Raw genomic sequence first — 21,116 nt, forward strand, 5'->3', positions numbered from 1 at the left:
AGATCCTGCTACTGTGTAGAAACAGTGATCAAATAAGAATGACCTAAAGGTTTTGCTAAAACGGGAGAATGATGAAATAATTGTTATCTTACGTTGAGAACTACTGGAAATTGGTATAGGACTATTTATAATGGAACTTTTATAAGCTGATCTCCTTACTGATTGGACACGTTACTTTCCTTTTTGCCTTATTTTCGCAGCTATTTAAATTTTTATTTATATCTACTATAGACAGAACAACTTGACTAGCATATGGACATGGGAGAAAACAGTTTATTAGATTAATATGGGAATCTTAACGCCCGCCCATTTCCTAAACAATATTATTTATGAGCCAGATACGGCCGACAACTGCCACTGGAGCGCACTGCAATCGTGTATACCATGTTGGGGCCCATGCACTGTATGTAAAGTCGCTTTCTTTCTGAGCGTTCAGCAGCACGTTGAACTCGACACGCTCAACGTTTATGTTTGACAGCACTGTCTATGTGACGACAGCTTTAGGCTGTGGTCACAATGGCACCAATATCGGTGGATTCAGCCAACAACCATCATCCGAAGACAACCAGTCTTTTCAAATCAGTAGAGCGCTACAAGCGCGGTCACAATGTAGCCTATCTTGTCGCCTGAAAATACAGATTTCACATGACAGTTGGCAAAATTCAAATCAGTATTTTTTTTTCCCCCAATTGTAACAGCTGACAGAATCATGAAAGAAGGTTGTATACATGGAAGAACCCTGGAGATACTAGAAGATATCAGATAGATTATGCCCTGTTTCAGAGGATGATTCTCAGCCTTCAAGGTCCAGGCAATCACAGAGGGTGGGCTTATTGGTAGTTGGGAGCTCCAATGTTAGGTGCATAATGGGGCCCTTAGGGATATGGTGGCTAAGGGGGGGAAGAAATCCAGTGTGCACTCCGTGTGCATTCCGGGTGGAGTCATTCTTGATGTGGAAAGGGTCCTTCCGGATGCCATGAAGAGCACAGGGTGCAGCCAGCTTCAGGTGGTGGCACATGTCGGCACTAATGACGTGTGTCGCTTTGGATCTGAGGAAATTCTCTCTGGATTCCAGCGGCTATCTGATTTGGTGAAGGCTGCCGGTCTTGCTTACGAGATGAAGGCAGAGCTCATCATCTGCAGCATCGTTGACAGAACCGACTGCGGACCTTTGGTGCAGAGCCGGGTGGAGGGTCTGAATCAGAGGCTCAGACGGTTTCACGACCGTATTGGCTGCAGATTCCTTGACTTGCGCCATAGGGTGGTGGGGTTTCAGGTTCCGCTGAATAGGTCACGAGTTCACTATACTCAGCTGGCGGCTACACGGGTAGCGGAGGCTGTGTTGCGTGGACTGGGCGGTTTTTTAGGTTAGAAGGCCTTGGGAAAGTACGGGGTGGCCTGCAATCTCAAAGGGTGCATGGCAAATACAGGACGTGCTTGGATCAAGGAACAGTCGGAATTGTAGTTGTAAATTGTTGTAGTTGTGCTGGGAAAGTCCCTGAGCTTCAAGCGCTAATAGATAGCACAGAAGCTGAAATCGTTATAGGTACAGAAAGCTGGCTAAAGCCTGAAATAAGTTCTGCAGAAATTTTTACGAAGTCTCAGACGGTGTTCAGGAAACATAGATTAGGCAGATTTGGTGGTGGAGTGTTTGTGTCTGTCAGTAATGGTTTATACGTAACAGCCGAACTAAGTTAATAATTGGCTCCTTCTACCGACCCCCAGACTCCGATGATATAGTTGCTGAACAGTTCAGAGAAAATTTGAGTCTCGTAACAAATAACTACCCCACTCATACAGTTATAGTTGGTGGGGACTTCAACCTTCCCTCGATATGTTGGCAAAAATACTTGTTCAAAACCGGTGGTAGGCAGAAAACGTCTTCCGAGATTGTCCTAAATACTTTCTCCGAAAATTATTTCGAGCAGTTAGTCCACGAACCCACGCGAATTGTAAATGGTTGCGAAAACACATTTGACCTCTTAGCCACAAACAATCCAGAGCTGATAGAGAGCATCATGACTGATACAGGGATTAGTGATCACAAGGTCATTGTAGCTAGGCTCAATACCGTTTCTTCCAAATCCACAAGAAACAAACGCAAAATAATTTTATTTAAAAAAGCAGATGAAGTGTCACTAGAAGCCTTCCTAAGAGACAATCTCCATTCCTTCCGAACTGACTATGCAAATGTAGATGAGATGTGGCTCAAATTCAAAGATATAGTAGCAACAGCAATTGAGAGATTCATACCTCATAAATTGGTAAGAGATGGAACTGATCCCCCATGGTACACAAAAACAGGTCCGAACGCTGTTGCAGAGGCAACAGGAAAAGCATGCGAAGTTCAGAAGAACACGAAATCCCGAAGATTGGCTAAAATTTACAGACGCGAGGAATTTGGCACAGACTTCAATGCGAGATGACTTTAATAGGTTCCACAACGAAACATTGTCTCGAAATTTGGTAGAAAATCTGAAGAAATTCTGGTCGTATGTAAAGTACACAAGCGGCAAGACGCAGTCAATACGTTCACTGCACAGTGCTGATGGTACTGTTACCGACGACTGTGCCGCTAAAGCGGAGTTATTGAATGCAGTTTTCCGAAATTCCTTCGCCAGGGAAGACGAATGGAATATTCCAGAATTTGAAACACGAACAGCTGCTAGCATGAGTTTCTTAGAAGTAGATACCTTAGGGGTTGCGAAACAACTCGAATTGCTTGATACGGGCAAGTATACCGATTAGGTTCCTTTCAGATTACGCTGATACAATAGCTCCCTACTTAGCAATCATATACAACCGCTCGCTCACTGATAGATCTGTACCTACAGATTGGAAAATTGCGCAGGTCGCACCAGTGTTTAAGAAGGGTATTAAGAGTAATCCATCGAACTACAGACCTATATCATTGACATCAGTTTGCAGTAGGGTTTTGGAGCATATACTGTATTCAAACATTGTGCATCACCTCGAAGGGAACGATCTATTGATACGTAATCAGCATGGTTTCAGAAAACATCGTTCTTGTGCAACGCAGCTAGCTCTTTATTCGCACGAAGTAATGGCCGCTATCGACAGGGGATCTCAAGTTGATTCCGTATTTCTAGATTTCCGGAAAGCTTTGGACACCGTTCCTCACAAGCGACTTGTAATCATGCTGCGGGCCTATGGTGTATCGTCTCAGTTGTGCGACTGGATTCATGATTTCCTGTCAGGAAGGTCACAGTTCGTAGTAATAGACGGCAAATCATCGAGTAAAACTGAAGTGATATCAGGTGTTCCCCACGGAAGTGTCCTGGGACCTCTGCTGTTCCTGATCTATATAAATGACCTGGGTGACAATCTGAGCAGTTCTCTTAGGTTGTTCGCAGATGATGCTGTAATTTACGGTCTAGTAAGGTCATCTGAAGACCAGTATCAGTTGCAAAGTGATTTAGAAAAGATTGCTGTATGGTGTGGCAGGTGGCAGTTGAGGCTAAATAACGAAAAGTGTGAGGTGATCCACATGAGTTCTAAAAGAAATCCGTTGGAATTCGATTACTCGATAAATAGTACAATTCTCAAGGCTGTCAATTCAACAAAGTACCTGGGTGTTAAAATTACGAACAACTTCAGTTGGAAAGACCACATAGATAATATTGTGGGGGAGGCGAGCCAAAGGTTGTGTTTCATTGGCAGGACACTTATAAGATGCAACAAGTCCACTAAAGAGACAGCTTACACTACACTCGTTTGTCCTCTGTTAGAATATTGCTGTGCGGTGTGGGATCCTTACCAGGTGGGATTGACGGAGGACATCGACAGGGTGCAAAAAAGGGCAGCTCGTTTTGTATTATCACGTAATAGGGGAGAGAGTGTGGCAGATATGATACCCGAGTTGGGATGGAAATCATTAAAGCAAAGACGTTTTTCGTCGCGGCGAGATCTATTTACGAAATTTCAGTCACCAACTTTCTCTTCCGAATGCAAAAATATTTTGTTGAGCCCAACCTACATAGGTAGGAATGATCATCAAAATAAAATAAGAGAAATCAGAGCTCGAACAGAAAGGTTTAGGTGTTCGTTTTTCCCGCGCGCTGTTTGGGAGTGGAATGGTAGAGAGATAGTATGATTGTGGTTCGATGAACCCTCTGCCAAGCACTTAAATGTGAATTGCAGAGTAGTCATGTAGATGTAGATGTAGATAATGGTAAGACAGAGATTTAGGAACCAGGTTTTAAATTGTAAGACATTTCCAGGGGCAGATGTGGACTCTGGCCACAATCTATTGGTTATGAACTGTAGATTAAAACTGAAGAAACTGCAAAAAGGTGGGAATTTAAGGAGATGGGACCTGGATAAACTGAAAGAACCAGAGGTTGCACAGGGTTTCAGGGAGAGCATAAGGGAACAATTGACAGGAATGGGGGAAAGAAATACAGTAGAAGAAGAATGGGTAGCTCTGAGGGATGAAGTAGTGAAGGCAGCAGAGGATCAAGTAGGTAAAAAGACGAGGGCTAGTAGAAACCCTTGGGTAACAGAAGAAATATTGAATTTAATTGATGAAAGGAGAAAATATAAAAATGCAGTAAATGAAGCAGACAAAAAGGAATACAAATGTCTCAAAAATGAGATCGACAGGAAGTGCAAAATGGCTAAGCAGGGATGGCTAGAGGACAAATATAAGGATTTAGAGGCTTATCTTGCTAGGGGCAAGATAGATACTGCCTACAGGAAAATTAAAGAGACCTTTGGAGAAAGGAGTACCACTTGCATGAATATCAAGAGATGTGATGGAAACCCAGTTCTAAGCAAAGGAGGGAAGGCAGAAAGGTGGAAGGAGTATATACAGGGTCTATACAAGGGCGATGTACTTCAGGACAATATTATGGAAATGGAAGAGGATGTAGATGAAGATTAAATGGGAGATATGATACTGCATGAAGAGTTTGACAGAGCACTGAAAGACCTGAGTCGAAACAAGGCCCCCTGAGTAGACAACATTCCATTAGAACTACTGACAGCCTTGGGAGAGCCAGTCCTGACAAAACTCTACCATCTAGTGAGCAAGATGTATGAGACAGGTGAAATACCCTCAGACTTCAAGAAAAATAAAAGAATTCCCATCCCAAATAAAGCAGGCGTTGACAGATGTGAAAATTACCGAACTATCAGTTTAATAAATCACAGCTGCAAAATACTAACGCAAATTCTTTACAGACGAATGGAAAAACGGATAGAAGCCAACCTCGGGGAAGATCAGTTTGGATTCCATAGAAATGTTGGAACACATGAGGCAATACTGACCCTCCGACTTATCTTAGAAGAAAGATTAAGGAAAGGCAAACCTACATTTTTAGCATTTGTAGACTTAGAGAAAGCTTTTGACAATGTTGATTGGAATACTCTCTTTCAAATTCTGAAGGTGGCAGGGGTAAAATACAGGGAGCGAAAGGCTATTTACAATTTGTACTGAAAGCAGATGGCAGTTATAAGTGTCGAGGGGTATGAAAGGGAAGCAGTGGTTGGGAAGGGAGTGAGACAGGGTTGTAGCCTCTCCCCGATGTTATTCAATCTGTATATTGAGCAAGCAGTAAAGGAAACAAAAGAAAAATTCGGAGTAGGTATTAAAATCCATAGAGAAGAAATAAAAACTTTGAGGTTTGCCGATGACATTGTAATTCTGTCAGAGACAGCAAAGGACTTGGAAGAGCAGGTGAACGGAATGGACAGTGTCTTGAACGGAGGGTATAAGATGAACATCAACAAAAGCAAAACGACGATAATGGAATGTAGTCGAATTAAGTTGGGTAATGCTGAGGGAATTAGATTAGGAAATGAGACACTTAAAGTAGTAAAGGAGTTTTGCTATTTGGGGAGCAAAATAACTGATGATGGTCGAAGTAGAGAGGATATAAAATGTAGACTGGCAATGGCAAGGAAAGCGTTTCTGAAGAAGAAAAATTTGTTAACATCGAGCATTGATTTAAGTGTCAGGAAGTCGTTTCTGAAAGTATTTGTATGGAGTGTAGCCGTGTATGGAAGTGAAACATGGACCTCAAATAGTTAAGAGAAGAAGAGAATAGAAGCTTTCGAAATGTGGTGCTACAGAAGAATGCTGAAGATTAGATGGGTAGATCACATAACTAATGAGGTGGTATTGAATAGAATTGGGGAGAAGAGGAGCTTGTGGCACAACTTGACTAGAAGAAGGGATCGGTTGGTAGGACATGTTCTGAGACATCGAGGGATCACCAATTTAGTATTGGAGGGCAGCGTGGAGGGTAAAAATCGTAGAGGGAGATCAAGAGATGAATACACTAAGCAGATTCAGAAGGATGTAGGGTGCAGTAGGTACTGGTAGATGAAGAAGCTTGCACAGGATAGAGCAGCATGGAGTGCCGCATCAAACCAGTCTCAGGACCACAACAACAACAACAACAACTGACATGACAAAGCATGGACTGGGAAACTGATACGTTTAGTCAAAGAAACAGTTTGTGGCATCCTGAGGATGAAAAATATTATAATCAGGATACAACTCTGAATATTTGGATTGAAATTTCAGGTTTAATGGAAGCCACAAGTAGGCAAAATTTTAGGTTTAGATTATAATGGTGTATCTTATGACTAAAGGTATTGTAGTGGATCTTATTGGGTTGTGGTAGGTGGGCATTAGTTGTCTGGCGTTTTTTATGCCAGAACTCTGGTAATTCTGTTCCATGAAATGGTTTGCAAATGTAGTGCACATATTTTTTTCTACTTTACAGTGCTTCAAGTGTACAGAGTACCTTATTCCATACTTTTGTCTTTCACAAGTACGGTTTGCTGAATAGCAGTCATTGAAGGTTAACTGACAAATTTCTGCAGAACTTCAAATAAATTCAGCAAAACAGATTTCTAGTGCTTGCCTAGAGGTGTGATTTGAGCCCTTTTAAGAAATCCGATACTCACATTAAAGATGCAATTCTGCAGATCATGTCTTTCCAATGATTAGGTCTTTAATGTGTTCTAAAACGCACAGTTTCAAAGTTTTTTGTGATATGTTGGATGTTATTTACCATGCTCTAAATAATAATTTGAAAGTTAATATTTTCAAATCTTGAACCTCAAATATGATATTTTGACACTATGCTTCATACAATCCCTAAAAGACACTGTAATATAGTTGAGTTTCCTTATTAAAAGTAAAACTCAATCTGAAATAACCACCAGTAATCTTGTTTCATCCTTTCTCAAATCCAGTGGGCAAGTGGTTAAAGGGCAGTGACATTTCCAGTACTAGAATCTGATTATCTGAATACCATATTTACTCGAATCTAAGCCGTACCTGAAATTTGAGACTCGAAATTCAAGGGAAGAGAAAAGTTTTAGGCCACACCTCCAAATCGAAACAAACACAATTTAGGTAGAATAAATGACGATACAGCTACAGTGGTTTGGTTTGAGTTGTAAGCTTAGCAATTAAGCTTTACCAGGTAGCCATTGCTATGCGTCAGGCGTGCTTCGTCTGGTTTGAATCTGTTGCTTATTTTTCTTTGATCTGATAAGTGTCGTTCTCTTTGTTATAGGTGTTTACGTCACTATAGGCTGAAAATGTATTATTGTACTGTGTCATGCATTGTTTGTTGCATTCTGATAATAAGTGTTTAAGACCTGTCGCCGCTCGCGGCATGGCTTGCTTTTGTGCGTGCTACCGCCGCTTTAAAAAAAAAAAAAGAGAGAAGAAGAAGAAGAAGAAGGAGGAGGAGAAGGGGGGGGGGGAACTGTCTTATTAGCGAAACAATGGCAAGAGACTGCTATTTGTTGTTACTTACATTGCTGCTTTCTTTGATAATGATCAACAAGAACCAAATAATAGATGTTCTGAACGAGAGTTTAGCTAAAAAATTTCTCCGTTTGAAAATCTTTGCAGACACCTCTTTTGTACATTAAATTCTGCACAGAAATTAGAGTCATCTTAGATTTAAAAATCTAGTCAATTGCCGTGCTTCATTTCTGACTGTATCATTAACATGCATAAGAATAATACGAATATAAACATGACATGATATGTATATTCTTCCGCATTTGCTGCTGTCTCACACTAGTTTCGTAGGTTATTAGGCAGATGGGATTTAAATGAGATAGCAGCAAATGCATGGCAAAATGTTTATATTTGTATTATTCTTATGTTGAAGAGAATACTGCATGTGATTCGCAATTCATAAAAGTTCCTATTAGCAACCATCTCTTCTCACAGGTAGGAAAATATTCAGAATGTGCAGTTGGCCATATTGACAAACATCCCAAATAGTCTTGCCAGTCAGATTTTCGTAGTACATTGAAATGTTGCCACATTCGAAGATGAACAACACGGAATTTGTATTTACTTTGTTGGATAATGTATGAAAATGCAGTGGTCGAAACTTGGGGCGGAGAAAAAAGCTCGTCTTACACCTTTTTTTTTTTTTTTAATTTATTTACTGACGCAGAGGTTTTGGCGCCAGTATTTATCTTTGTGCCTGCAAAGCATGCCTGTGTAGCACTACATATATACGATGCAGCAGTTAGTTCTGGTGGCACCTGCCAACATTTTTCAGAACTTCCGCTTACTTTGCACTTGATTCTAAACCGCAGGCGGTTTTTTGGATTACAAAAACCTGAAAAAAAATGCGGCTTAGATTCGAGTAAATACGGTATACCTACTACCAGTACTGCATTAATATAAACCGTTTTTAGAATAAAGTGAGCTGCTGTGAAATCACAAACCTATTTTTCATTAATGATTACTTACATACAAATTTAGTCCAGTCATCGTATACAAGGAACGGCTATTTTCACAAAGTAAATTAAGGATTATGTGCACATAACATCATTGGCAAAACCTTTATACACCGAAGTCACCACTGTAGCATAATATATCACATTCTGAACAACTTATTTTGGAGAGATCCTTACTGTGATGTATCATTGAAATCACATATTTTCGTAATACGTGAGTATTTCATAAAACTTCTCTAATAACTGAAGACAGAGCATACAGTACTCAAAACATTCTTTTCGAGCCACATATAGCTCATTAGTCATCTTTTTAATAGCAAACGCCGCATTACAGCACTCTTCTCCAAGCATAGTATCCATCTCACCTTTTGGAAGTTTCAATTTAACTTACTTCATACATAGACTAGATTCTAGCCTCACCTAACCTGCTCAACCCAGCCAAAAACTGACAAATGAGATCGGATGCACCATGACCAAGCTGTCACCCAATACAGACGACCTCTGGTGATGGCACCTGACGACTATTGTCTGTACCACTGTAAATGCAGCCTTAAACTGAGTGACCTAATAATTAATGTAAAGAGGGATGATAATATACAGGGTGAACCAGAACTCCACAGGCAAACTTGAGGAGGCGGTAGTATGGACAAAAACGTGAAAAAAGTCTAGTAAAAATGCAATCTTATGTTTATATATTAGGAGCTATAAACACTTGTTCTTCTTCGTTAGTGTGAAACATCTCTTCTAGTGAATAAGTACACACAGCTCTTAAGGTATGCACTTTCAAGCCCATATTTACTAGACTTTTTTTATTGTTCTGATTCATACCAGCAACTTAAGTTTATCTGTGGGGTTCTGGTTCACCTTGTATAACAGAAAACTAGACATTTCTCAGAGTGCAATTCACTGTCTGGTTTTAAGAACAGCCGTTCAACTGATCATGCAATAATGCCACATAATGGACGGTAATCATAAAAATGGCTGCCACTAGGTACCTTCATAACAGAACAGAAGCTGCTTCTATGAGATTTGGGGTAAGGAATACAATTAATTTCAGTTTTAACTGGAGGAAGCAAAATACATCTTTACACTGTTGTATAACAGAAAATGAGTAATGGGACAGTAATGTGTGGTGTTCTGCAGCATTCCATGTTAGCAGCATATCTTTAAAGATACATTAACAACTGTATCACATTATTTTACAGACTTTTGGTTGTAGATCGTACAACTATAATTGTTAGAGACTGAGCGGAAAATGTGTAATACAATGAATTATGTGCTTTGGAGAAGCTACAGCAATAAAACACAGTACATCCTGTTCTTTACACACAATTCTGTATGTAAGAAATTTGTGGCAATTACTGATGTAAAAGAAACCACATTTTTGGCACTGGGGAAAGATGGTAAGCTTTGTAAAATGCAGATATTCTCAGTCTCTTGCTGAAACTGAATGCAAAGTAACTTTACAATAAAAATAAAAATCTGCAGTTAATGCTACTAAAACTGAATCTTATATACTTCACATATTTTCATTTCTTAATTCCCTACAACATAATACTTTTAGGCTATGAAGGATTCATTCTGATAAATGGTGGTATTAAGCTAAAGGGGCCTATTTAACAAGCTAGCGACTTAACTGAATATGCTTACATTTCCAAAATTTGAAGGCAACAGCAGGAATTTGAACTTTTGTGGAAGTTAAGACTGTATGCCACGCTGCAACCCAAATCAGGATCCCTAGATTTTGTGGACAGTGTGCTATTGATTAAGCCATCCAGGCATACCCTATGGATAAACTCAGCCTTAGCGAATTACTGCACTAAATTGGACAAGGGCTCCTCTGATGGTGTAGGATTAGCACCCTTGGGAAAACGTATATAAAGGACAATTCAACTAAATCAGATACATGCAAATGTTACCGAGATATTTTTACACTTAATGCAGCTTTGTGGATCACCCTCTGCGAAGTTTAGAGGAGAGATGTGATGGTGATCTGAGTCCATTCTTTAGGTTTGCTTGGTTTTTGTACTGGTAGCACATAGTTTTAACTTGTCATCAATTTTCAGTATTACGCCCGGATTTCTTTTAACAAGTGAAAGGTACCTTGATGAAGTTTCAAGTTTCACAACCTATTGCGATTTTTGCTTGATTTTCTACATACTGCACAAAGTACAATCAATAAGTTGTCCTAAAAATAACATTTTATATACTGCAGAGAAAGCAGATTACGATGCATGGATCTGAACTTGACAAAATAATAAGTTTCCTATTATGAACTCGCCAAAATGTCAAAGGATAGAGAAATAGTCTTTTTACAGAAAATCAATGCAAAATGTATTCAACAAAGAAATATTCATATAATTTGTTCACAACTGTTTCTCACACAAACTTTACTGGTTTCTTTTCTTTTTTTCCAATATGTGATAGTGCAATATCATGCTATAAAATTACAAATCAAAGCACACAGAAGTGTCACAGCATGTTTTTCAATAGAGTCTGTTCCGCAAAAAGAATTTTTCCGTTAAATGGTTCCATAAAGTGCCACGTAATTACAAAATCTTTTCTAAACAAAATATTACTGGACTCTATTATAAATAAGAGGAAGACTGTTTTACACAGGAAGTTATGATGATCTCACTCAAAATTTGATAGGACGATTCAGTTTGTCTCAAAAAAAACCTAAAAAATAATTTATTGTATCTGCTACACAAAAATCCAGTTTGAATATTTGTAAATGTAGTTCAATGAGAAATGAATACTTCCTCCATTCCCGAAAATTTCAAGTGGTAACTTGTTGGAATACACATATAGGGCTGTCTCTGCACTAATAGCACAGCACAATGTTTCCAAGAAAGTTGGACTGTTATTAAACTTTTATTTAGTTGTACAACAAAAACATCCCACTGCAGGGGGTTTTTAAATTTCGTTATATGGCAGGTAAAATTTTGCACAACATGGTTTTATTTTTCTATGATGTGATACATTCTGGAGAAAGCAATCACAATCTGCTAGAAGTACTGTTATGTGGAAATGCTACTTACTGGTAATTACACAAAATTAATTGAGAAATGAGATATTCATACCCAAATTAAAGTGTGTTTAACACACAGCCAGAACAATACTGACAGATAATTTATTCTTTTATGTACACAAAAAGGGAATGTTATTACATCTGAAATTGACGATATGTATCAGTGTCTGGATGCACAGTTATACGAGCATCAGGAGATGATTACAATTTACAATACGTTTGTAATACCGGTCTTTGCACTTGCAGTTAAATCTTTCCATTATAACTGATGGAACTCACATAAAACACTGGAAAATTCACTAAGAGAAACAGATTGTATAAAACATTAGCACAAAATATGCTTCTTTATATCCGCTCATCACAGATCATAAAAATGTTGAGCTTATGACTGTGCATATAACAAGTAAGTACCTGATTACACCACTTAGCAATCATATGTAGCAGCAGTGACTCCACAGCCACTACGAAAATCTCAAGCAGGACTGCACATATTTACATGATAGAAACATGAATATGTGTCAATAGTGAGAAATGTTCAACACTCCAAAGGAATGTCAAAATTAACACTCCCAAGAACACTCAGGAAGGCAAGCATTTTCAAGTGTCATTGTGAACGGCTTCACATTGTGTTACACCACTGCTTCACCGTTATTCAATGACGACACCGTGCATCACACAAAAACCTCCACACATTATCACACAAAACTTCCCACACTTTCAATGTGCTGCACATTGCAAGTTGCTCACTGCAAAGTTAGTCTTGCTGTCAAACCATTGTCCTTGAGGAGTCTCCTGCCAGCTTGTCAATAATCTGGAAAAATGATGCAAAATCATCAGTATGATTAAAATATATAAGCAACAACTACAATTTTAATGTTCAACACTTTTATTTTCAAAGGACATATTTTGGCCACAGAATGATTCACTCTTAAAATTTGTTTGCATAAAGTATTTATCTAAATTGATTAACAAAAAGTTTTCAGCATGATGAAAGTGTTGCACATCATCATGACATACATTAATAATTTGTTTCAGTAAACCAAAATGAAAACATAGAACAGTTCTTCCTGAAAACATTTAGTTCTATCTTTAATCAGTGATGTGTACAAGTGAGCAAGATCAATGAACTTGCTATTTTAAAATGTTCTGTGTAAGATATAACATTATTCCGCTCTGCAACTTCTCATGTAAACTACTCATAGCATTCCTTAAGTAATTCTAAAGGGAATACAGTTCCAGCAACCAGTTTGAGTGTTAATTGAGGGGCAAAACTAACAACAAAGAAGAATGTATATCATGAGATGACTAAATATGCTTAAGTTGTGATCCTTATTTTCTATTTCCCTCTTTCTTTTCAGTGCATGTGTAAAGAAAGACCTGAGAATTTAATCCATGACTTTCTTGTTGCAGTAATTACATTTATGTCTAACACAGCCAGTGTCTTGTCTTTGGCACACCAATAACAGCGTAAACTGTAACAGTGTTCATACACAATGAATGAGTATTAATATTGAAAATACTATTTTGTAAGGACCAAATATAAAAAAGTAAAATTTTACGACCTCCCTGAAAATGAAAAATCATGTACTTTTAATACAACAATAATTCTTTTTTAAATAGGTAGTTGTCATGAGTATGTTCTATGCTTTATGAATTCTTTTACACAGTAGACAATGGTTATTTTGGTTTTTAATTGCAGCCACAATCCCAATAATATTTTAAAAATTAAATTTTCCATCTGTACTGTTTTGAAAGCAAAGTAAAAAATGTTGTCTTTTTATAAGAAAAAGTTACCCCAATGATATCTGAATGCACAACCATTCATCATAAAGGAGAAAGTATAAAAATAAATACATACATAAACAAAGTGTTTGACCCTGTGGTTCAGTTTTTGAGCTGGACGAACACAGGAATTTTTATACCAAACCAAGTGTCAAAAAATGCCAATGAACCTTTTTTAATGCTGTCTGGAGAGAATGTACTTTCAATATTCCTCGCATAAGAATTTTTTTATGTCCAAGTGTTAAGTCCCACGACTACTGAAACTCAACATTTGGATGCTGTGCATTTACTTGTAACACAAGTACCCACTTATGCCAGGTCAATGACACCATCCTGGGGTAAATTAACGAAACCACAAAAAAGTGACTGATCAGATAAATGTTCCTCTAGGCATGTGCTCAACATTTTGGTGCTTCATAGTTTGCTAATAAATTTTCTGTTATATCCACTATCATCGACACTACATAAAAGTAAGATTACGTACCAACACATTTTCAACAATATTTAAAATTTCACACACATTTTTAATCTTAAAGATTAAAGCACAACAGATGTTAAATAAAGAGAAACAACGTGATTATTCAGCTCCACATACCCCTCTAATTCCAGGTAGATTTAATACTGTTCCAAGAACTGGTACCCTTCGTAGGAAATTGATTGCAACAGGAAAGAAGCCACTGAAAAAAAAACAGAAGAAAGTGAACACTATAAAATAACATGTAAAAACTTTGTTTTATCCTTTTGTAATACTTTGAAATGAAACTAACACAAATATGTAATGATAGCTCACCTAAAAGAATAAGCACTCAATAGCAAACAAAAATAACTTGCGCGACTTCTTAGCCAGGAAGTGCAACAAACTGCTCACATTGCTGACAAATAAGTTATCAGTTAAATTACTTGGTTAGTGTTAGTAACAAAGAGAGAAAAAATTAAAGGAAGTAATGGGGGTGGATAGCCAAGACTAGTTGCTCCTGCCCAAGGGTGAGATGAGGAGCACCTATCTCTATGGGGCAGTGTTGGAACAGCCAGGTATATAGGATAATCAAACATACGCAAGGAGAATTTGCCATGCAACAATTTCTCTGTTTCCTTGGTGGGATGTGGGAGTACATTATCACATATGACACCAAATTCCTGCAAAGATTTGCTTCTGTAGTTGTTCCAAATGGTACGCCAAAAATTATGAAGTGCGATAATGCATGATGTGTTGTGGTGAAATGAAGTCAATGAATATAATCCTTTAATTACAACAGAAGACAAGTATCATTAGCTTTGAAATGAGGAATTTTGTTTGTTGGTCGCAGCACTTAAACTTTCAATCACTGTTCCTTTGTTTGCATCTCAAATGTTTTCTCTGTCACGATTTCATGTTATAAAGGACAGAAGATAGGATTTAACACACTATCTATGAGGTGATCATTTGAGATTAACAACAATATTAGGTTGGGTAACAGAAACTGTCACATTCCATTCAAATGGAAAATCTTGGAATTTGTTTCGAGCAATTTTAGGGAAATTGTGGAAGACTTAAATCTGAATGGCTGTGTAATGATTTTAAATTACATGCTCTCAAATAAGGATCAAGTATGTTAACCATTATGCAACATCATTCACTTTCATGTCAGTAAGATGACAGTCAGTATGCAGACATACATGGAAGTATTCACTCAATAATTACTGTGAAGTCATCAAAAACAACATCATGAGTAACTCTTTCCAAATACATTGCTGTAAGTGTTACATATTTGTACTATCAACCAACACAGTTTAGCAGAATTCACTGAAACAACAGTGTGACATGTAGCTTTTATCCACAACTGCAACTCAACATTTAATATTTAACGTAAGAAGTAAACATCTCATAATAAACAGAGCATACCCAAATGCAAATCCTATCCCCAAAAACTAATATTATGGATTCTGTACTGTCACTTAAAAATAATATATAAAGCTAATCTTTCAGGGCTACCACCACCCGCATAGTACTGTAGAACACTAAGACACATCTGACAAACAGAACAATGGAACTATGTGATGAAGGGAATAGATAAATGCTGACAAAGAAAAGACTGTTCACATTTTTGTGGAACTATTTGTTATCTCATGTATGGGCACAACTGTTTTTCTACTCTTGAATTGTGTCCTATCACTACGACAAGTTTCATCAAATGGGGATATTTCAAAGCAGTTAAATAGTTTTCTTTAAAACACATTCTTATCTTATGCCAGAAAGCAGAAATTATGGTGTCCCTGCAAAGCCTCGAGAGAAACAATATGCAGAAATTTAAAATGTATCCTACATAAGGATATTTAAAGTATCAGTCACAATAGTTCAGTGTTCTCTTAAAAGATATTTTATGCCGGTGCACCAATTTCACTGGAAATTAACAAGTTACGCTTAGTAACAATGTTATTGTCGTTAACGCAGTGCTTAGGACCCAATTACAGTGAACCATTATTTGAGAACAATTGCTAGTGAAGTGAAACTCTCGCCTAGTGACTACATTTTATTGTGTTCAAGACCATTAAAATTTACAACTACTAGTCCAATAGACTGTAATTAAATTTACAATAGCATAAGGGCAACAGAGAAACAGATGCACATTAATACCTCATGTTAAATAGTTACTGTCAAAAATCAGATTAAAATGTCATGATTGCAAAATATAAATTACTTACAGAAAAATGGAATGACTTACAGAACTTGATTTCAGACAAGACTGGTCTGGGTTCAGGATAAATGTAAGAACAAGTGAGGCAGTACTGACATTACAACTCAAAGTAGAAGACAAGTCAAAGAACCATAAATTGACATTTACAGCATCTGATTTAGAAAAAGCTTTTGGTAATGTTGACTAGAAAGTACTCTGAGATTCTGAAGTTATCGGGGAGTAAAAATTCCCTCCCAAAACACACACACACACACACACACACACACACACACACACACACACACACTCTCCAAAGGTTTTCCAGCATGATGGAAACCTGTTCAATACAGAAACAGCCACAGTTGCAAGTTTCACTTCTTATTTCACTGGAGACTAGGAAACCCAAAACTAGTCATCAATTAAATAAAAAGTGCATCTTGCAACTTCAGCTGTTTCTATACCTAAATGTCCCAATGTTAGGCCATCTGTACATAGAGCAAGTAACAACAGAAAGTTTTTTTTTTTTTTTTCCCCGTCCTATGTCCTCAATTATTTGTTGGATATAATCCAACCTCTGTCTTCCCAACAATTTTTACCATCTACAGCTCCCACTAGTACCATGGGGGTTATTCCCCGATGCCTTAACACATGTCCTGTCATCCTGTTCCTTCATGTGGTCATTGTTTTCCACACATTACTTATTTCACTGATTCCTTGGAGAATCTCCTCATTCCCTACGTTATCAGTCCACCTAATTTTCAACAGCCTTTTAGAATGCCTCACCTCAAATGCTTTGATTCTCTTCTTCTTAAGTTCTCCCACAGTACATGATTCACTATCCTACAATGCTGTGCTCCAAACATACATTTCTAGAAATTTGTTCCTCAAATGAAGGCAAATGTTTGATCCAGCTGACTTCTTTTTGCCAGAAGCACCCTCTTTGCCTGTGCTAATCTGCTTTTTATGTCCTTTTTTATCCATCCATCATGTGTTATTTTGTTTGAATGGTACCAGTATTCCTGAACTTTGTCTATTTCATGGTCCCTACTGTTTTGTTAGGTTTATCAATAATCTTATTTCTGCTATTCCTCATTACTTTTGTCTTTCTATGGTTTACTCTCTACCCATATTCTCTGCTTATTACAGCTGTTCATTCCATTCAACATGTCCTATAATTTTTCTTTACTTTCAGTGCGGACAGCAATATAATCAGCGAATCTTATAAATGATATCCTTTCCCACTGAATTTGAATCTCACTCCTGAATCTTTCTTTTAGTTCCATCACTGTTTCTTCAATATATAGACTGGAAAGTAGTGGCAAAAGACCACAGCCCTATCTTTCACCCTTTTTAAGCTGAGCACTTTATTATTTATCTTCCATTCTTATGTTCTTGATCTTCCATTCTTGTTGTTCTGTCATTGATTCTTTCATAAATACAATATTACCCCACTTTCCCTATGGCTTTGTGCTAGTTTTCTCAGAATTTCAAACATCTTACAGCATTTTACATTGTCCAACATTTTTTCCAAGTAGACTAATCCTATTAACATGTCCTGAATTTTTTTTTTTTAATTTAAGTTTTGTTTCCACTATTAAGCACAATGTAAGAACTGCCTCTTTGGTGCTCCTACCCTTTCGAAAGCTGACACAATCTTAATATAAAGGATCCTCACTTCTCTATTACATTCTTCTTGATATTATTCTTGCCAGTACTTTGAAGTATGAGCCTTTAGGCTGATTGTGTAACATTCATCACACTTGCCTGCCCTTGCTGTCTTTGGGATTGTGTGAATGACATTTTTCCAAAATGTCTGACAGTATATCTTTAGGCTTAGATTTTACACAACAACTCAAATGGTAGCTTTGGTTGCCAATCCCCCCCCCCCCCCCCCCCCCTCCTCCCAACAATGGTTTTAGGGATTCAAAGCAATGTTATCTATCTCTTCTGCCTTATTAGATCACACGTCTTCCAAACTTCTATTCAATTCTGAGAGTAATAATGGATCCCCTGTGTCTTCCATATATACTCCCATTTCTACCTCTATCACATAATCAAACAAGTTCTCCCCTTGTAGTGCAGTTCAATGCACTGTTTCCACCTATCCCCTCCCCACTGTATTCTTAATATTGCCACCCCTGGATTTTATTTGACTAAATGTTGTTTTGAGTTTTGTATATGCTGAATCAGTCCTTCCAATAACCATTTCCTTTTTAATGTCTTTACTTTTTATTCCTGCAGCCATTTTGCTTTAGCTTTCCTGTAATTCCTATATATTTCATTCCTAAGTGACTTACATTGCTATATTCTGGAATTCCCTCTGAACATTTTTGTCCTCACTTCCTTTTGTCAATAAGTTTGATTTTTTCTATTAATTAAGGTTTTTTCACAGTTACCCTATTTGTACCTACATTTGTCTGTACACTTTCTGTGATGGCCCTTTTCAGATCCATCTATCTCTCTTCAACTGAACTACCTACTGCAATATTCATTATTTGAGTAGCTATAGCCTCAGAGAACTTCAGACCCATCTCATTCCTCAGTACTTCAGCATCCCATTTCTTTGCACAATGAATCTTCTGGCTGAGTCTCCTAAACTTCATCATTACTAAACTGTAGTCAGAGTCTGTATCTGTTTCCGGATACACTTACAATCCAATATGTTACTTCAAAGTTTGTCTGAGCACGATGTGATCCAGCTGGAATATTTACGCATCACCAGGCCTGTTCCAAGTATACCTCCTCCTATCGTGATTTTTGAAGAGAGTATTCACTATTACTAGCTGAAATCTATTGCAGAACTCAATTTTCCGCTCCTATTCTTACTACAAAGTCCATATTATCCCATAACTACTGCGTCTATTCCTTTCCTTACTATCATGTTCGAATCACCCACGACTATAAGATCATCATCCCCCTTTACACACTGAATTATACATTGAATATCTTCACATATTTTCTCAACCCATTCAGCTTCTGCTTGTGACACATGCATGTATACCTGAGATATTGTTGTTGGCATTGATTTGCTGTCAATTCTGATGACAGCTGTGTCAATGAACTGTTCACAGTTACCCACTATCTGCCCAGCTCTCCTATTCAAATGGAGCTTTGCTTTGTTATACTATTTTCTGTTGCTGTTGAGATTACCCTATATCCATCTGGTCAGAAATTCTTACCCTTTTCCATTTCACTTCACTGACCCCCACTATATCTAGACTATGCCTCTGCATTTCCCATTTCTGATTTTTTTGGCTTCCCAAGTTGTAAAAGAAATTAGATCATGGAGCACACATACAAACAAAGATTTGGTAATGACATAATTCTATCAGAGACAGCAAAATACTTCAGAGATCGGTTGGAAGAAAAAAAAGGTTATAAGATTAACATAAAAAAGCAAAACAAATGGTAATAGAGTGTAACTGAAGAATAGAGTGTAATTGAATCCTGAGCAAGAACATAGGCTACTTTAGCAAGTCTACATTACAAGATACTGATTTGGAAACTATTACCCAACTAGGGAAATTATTTACTCTTTGAAAACACTATTTATTTTCAGCTTTTGGTCTATCATATATGTGAAAATGCTTTTATTGGTTGACATATGCTACCTGATATTATTCAAAGCAATGAATACAGTACTTATAAATCTTCAATGTTTTTCAACCATAATTCCACACTATGTGTTATATAATGTGTAGCAGGTGTTCCCTGACAGAACACTGAGAATGCTGGTACTTTGATGGACAGCTTGTTTATATTGAAGGTAAATATTGTTAAATTAAAAAAAAATGAAATTTGTTCTGCTTGGTAATTACCTTAATAACTAATGACACGAAAATCATAAAAAAACTTTAAAAAATTAAAAACATTATGAGGGACGATCAATAAGTTTCAATCTGAGGGCACTGCTGCAGCACTTATGGAATGTAATGTGACTCTGATGCAGGTATATAAGCAGCGACATGTACGCAAGGGATATGTGTGTCTTTCCAATGTGCATGCAGTAAATGCAGAAACAATAGACTATGACAACATTATTACCAAATGTGTCCAAACAGGACCAATGTCCTGTTATTATTCTTTTTTTTTGTGCAGAGAACTTATTCATTTCCTGCAGAATGCTAGTGTTCTGTGTGACACAATTTGGGAAACCCTGATGTATGGCTACTTCAACAGCACAATGCACAGAAGCACCTGCCCATGCCCCTCTGGATGCGCTGCTTGGCAGAAATGCTGCACATGACGAATCTTGCTTTGAGACAGCTTGGGATGGGGGAGAGCGAGCCACAGATCAAACTATGTTCTTGTGAAAAACTGGCAGACATTTGAGGGCAGCTGATGCAATCTCTCTCTCTCTCTCTCTCTCTCTCTCTCTCTCACACACACACACACACACACACAGTAGCTTGTTTGCTCGCCATCGATCATGACAACAAAGCTACTGACATGCGAGCATAGCCGTGGGTAACAACTAGTGTGATGATGATGATGATGATGACGATTATGATTTTATTTGATTTGGTTATCACATTAACTTACTGCCAATTGAAGATCTAAGACTAAGATCTGTTCAATGACTGAGTAACCTGTTACCTACAGAAACCTCAGTGTGAGGATGCACAGGCATGAGCCTGTGATGATTGTTTTCATATGAGAATATTGATATTCACAGTTCAGAGAATAGTTCTGTGTCATGTATACAACTCTGTGGAATCAGTATTCCACAGTGTACAATGATACAAGACTGCACCACAGACAAAAGTCTCCCACATGCAGTGATGTGAAACAGTGGGTCCCACAGCAGCCGTGGTATTAATTTCAACTATCGAGAGGGTAGCACCGAAATCTCATCGCCATGTGATACTGTCCATATTCGACAGTCTTAATGACCCAAGTGGATG

General features: G+C 37.7%; 1 protein-coding gene across 1 annotated transcript in view; it reads right to left on the bottom strand.

Moving 5' to 3' along the window:
* Positions 1 to 11,426: 11,426 nt before the first annotated feature.
* The window catches only part of LOC126259910 (vesicle transport protein GOT1B), a 35,481-nt gene continuing 25,791 nt past the window's right edge, over positions 11,427 to 21,116 (bottom strand). Inside the window, exons 4-5 of the mRNA XM_049957000.1 lie at positions 14,154 to 14,235; positions 11,427 to 12,587 (exon numbers count right to left, since the gene is read on the bottom strand). Coding sequence (XP_049812957.1) covers positions 12,543 to 12,587; positions 14,154 to 14,235 — 127 coding nt within the window. The 3' untranslated portion in view covers positions 11,427 to 12,542. The remainder of the gene's footprint in view (positions 12,588 to 14,153; positions 14,236 to 21,116) is intronic.

Source organism: Schistocerca nitens, chromosome 5 (genome assembly GCF_023898315.1).
Source record: "Schistocerca nitens isolate TAMUIC-IGC-003100 chromosome 5, iqSchNite1.1, whole genome shotgun sequence".
Classification (NCBI taxonomy): domain Eukaryota; kingdom Metazoa; phylum Arthropoda; class Insecta; order Orthoptera; family Acrididae; genus Schistocerca; species Schistocerca nitens.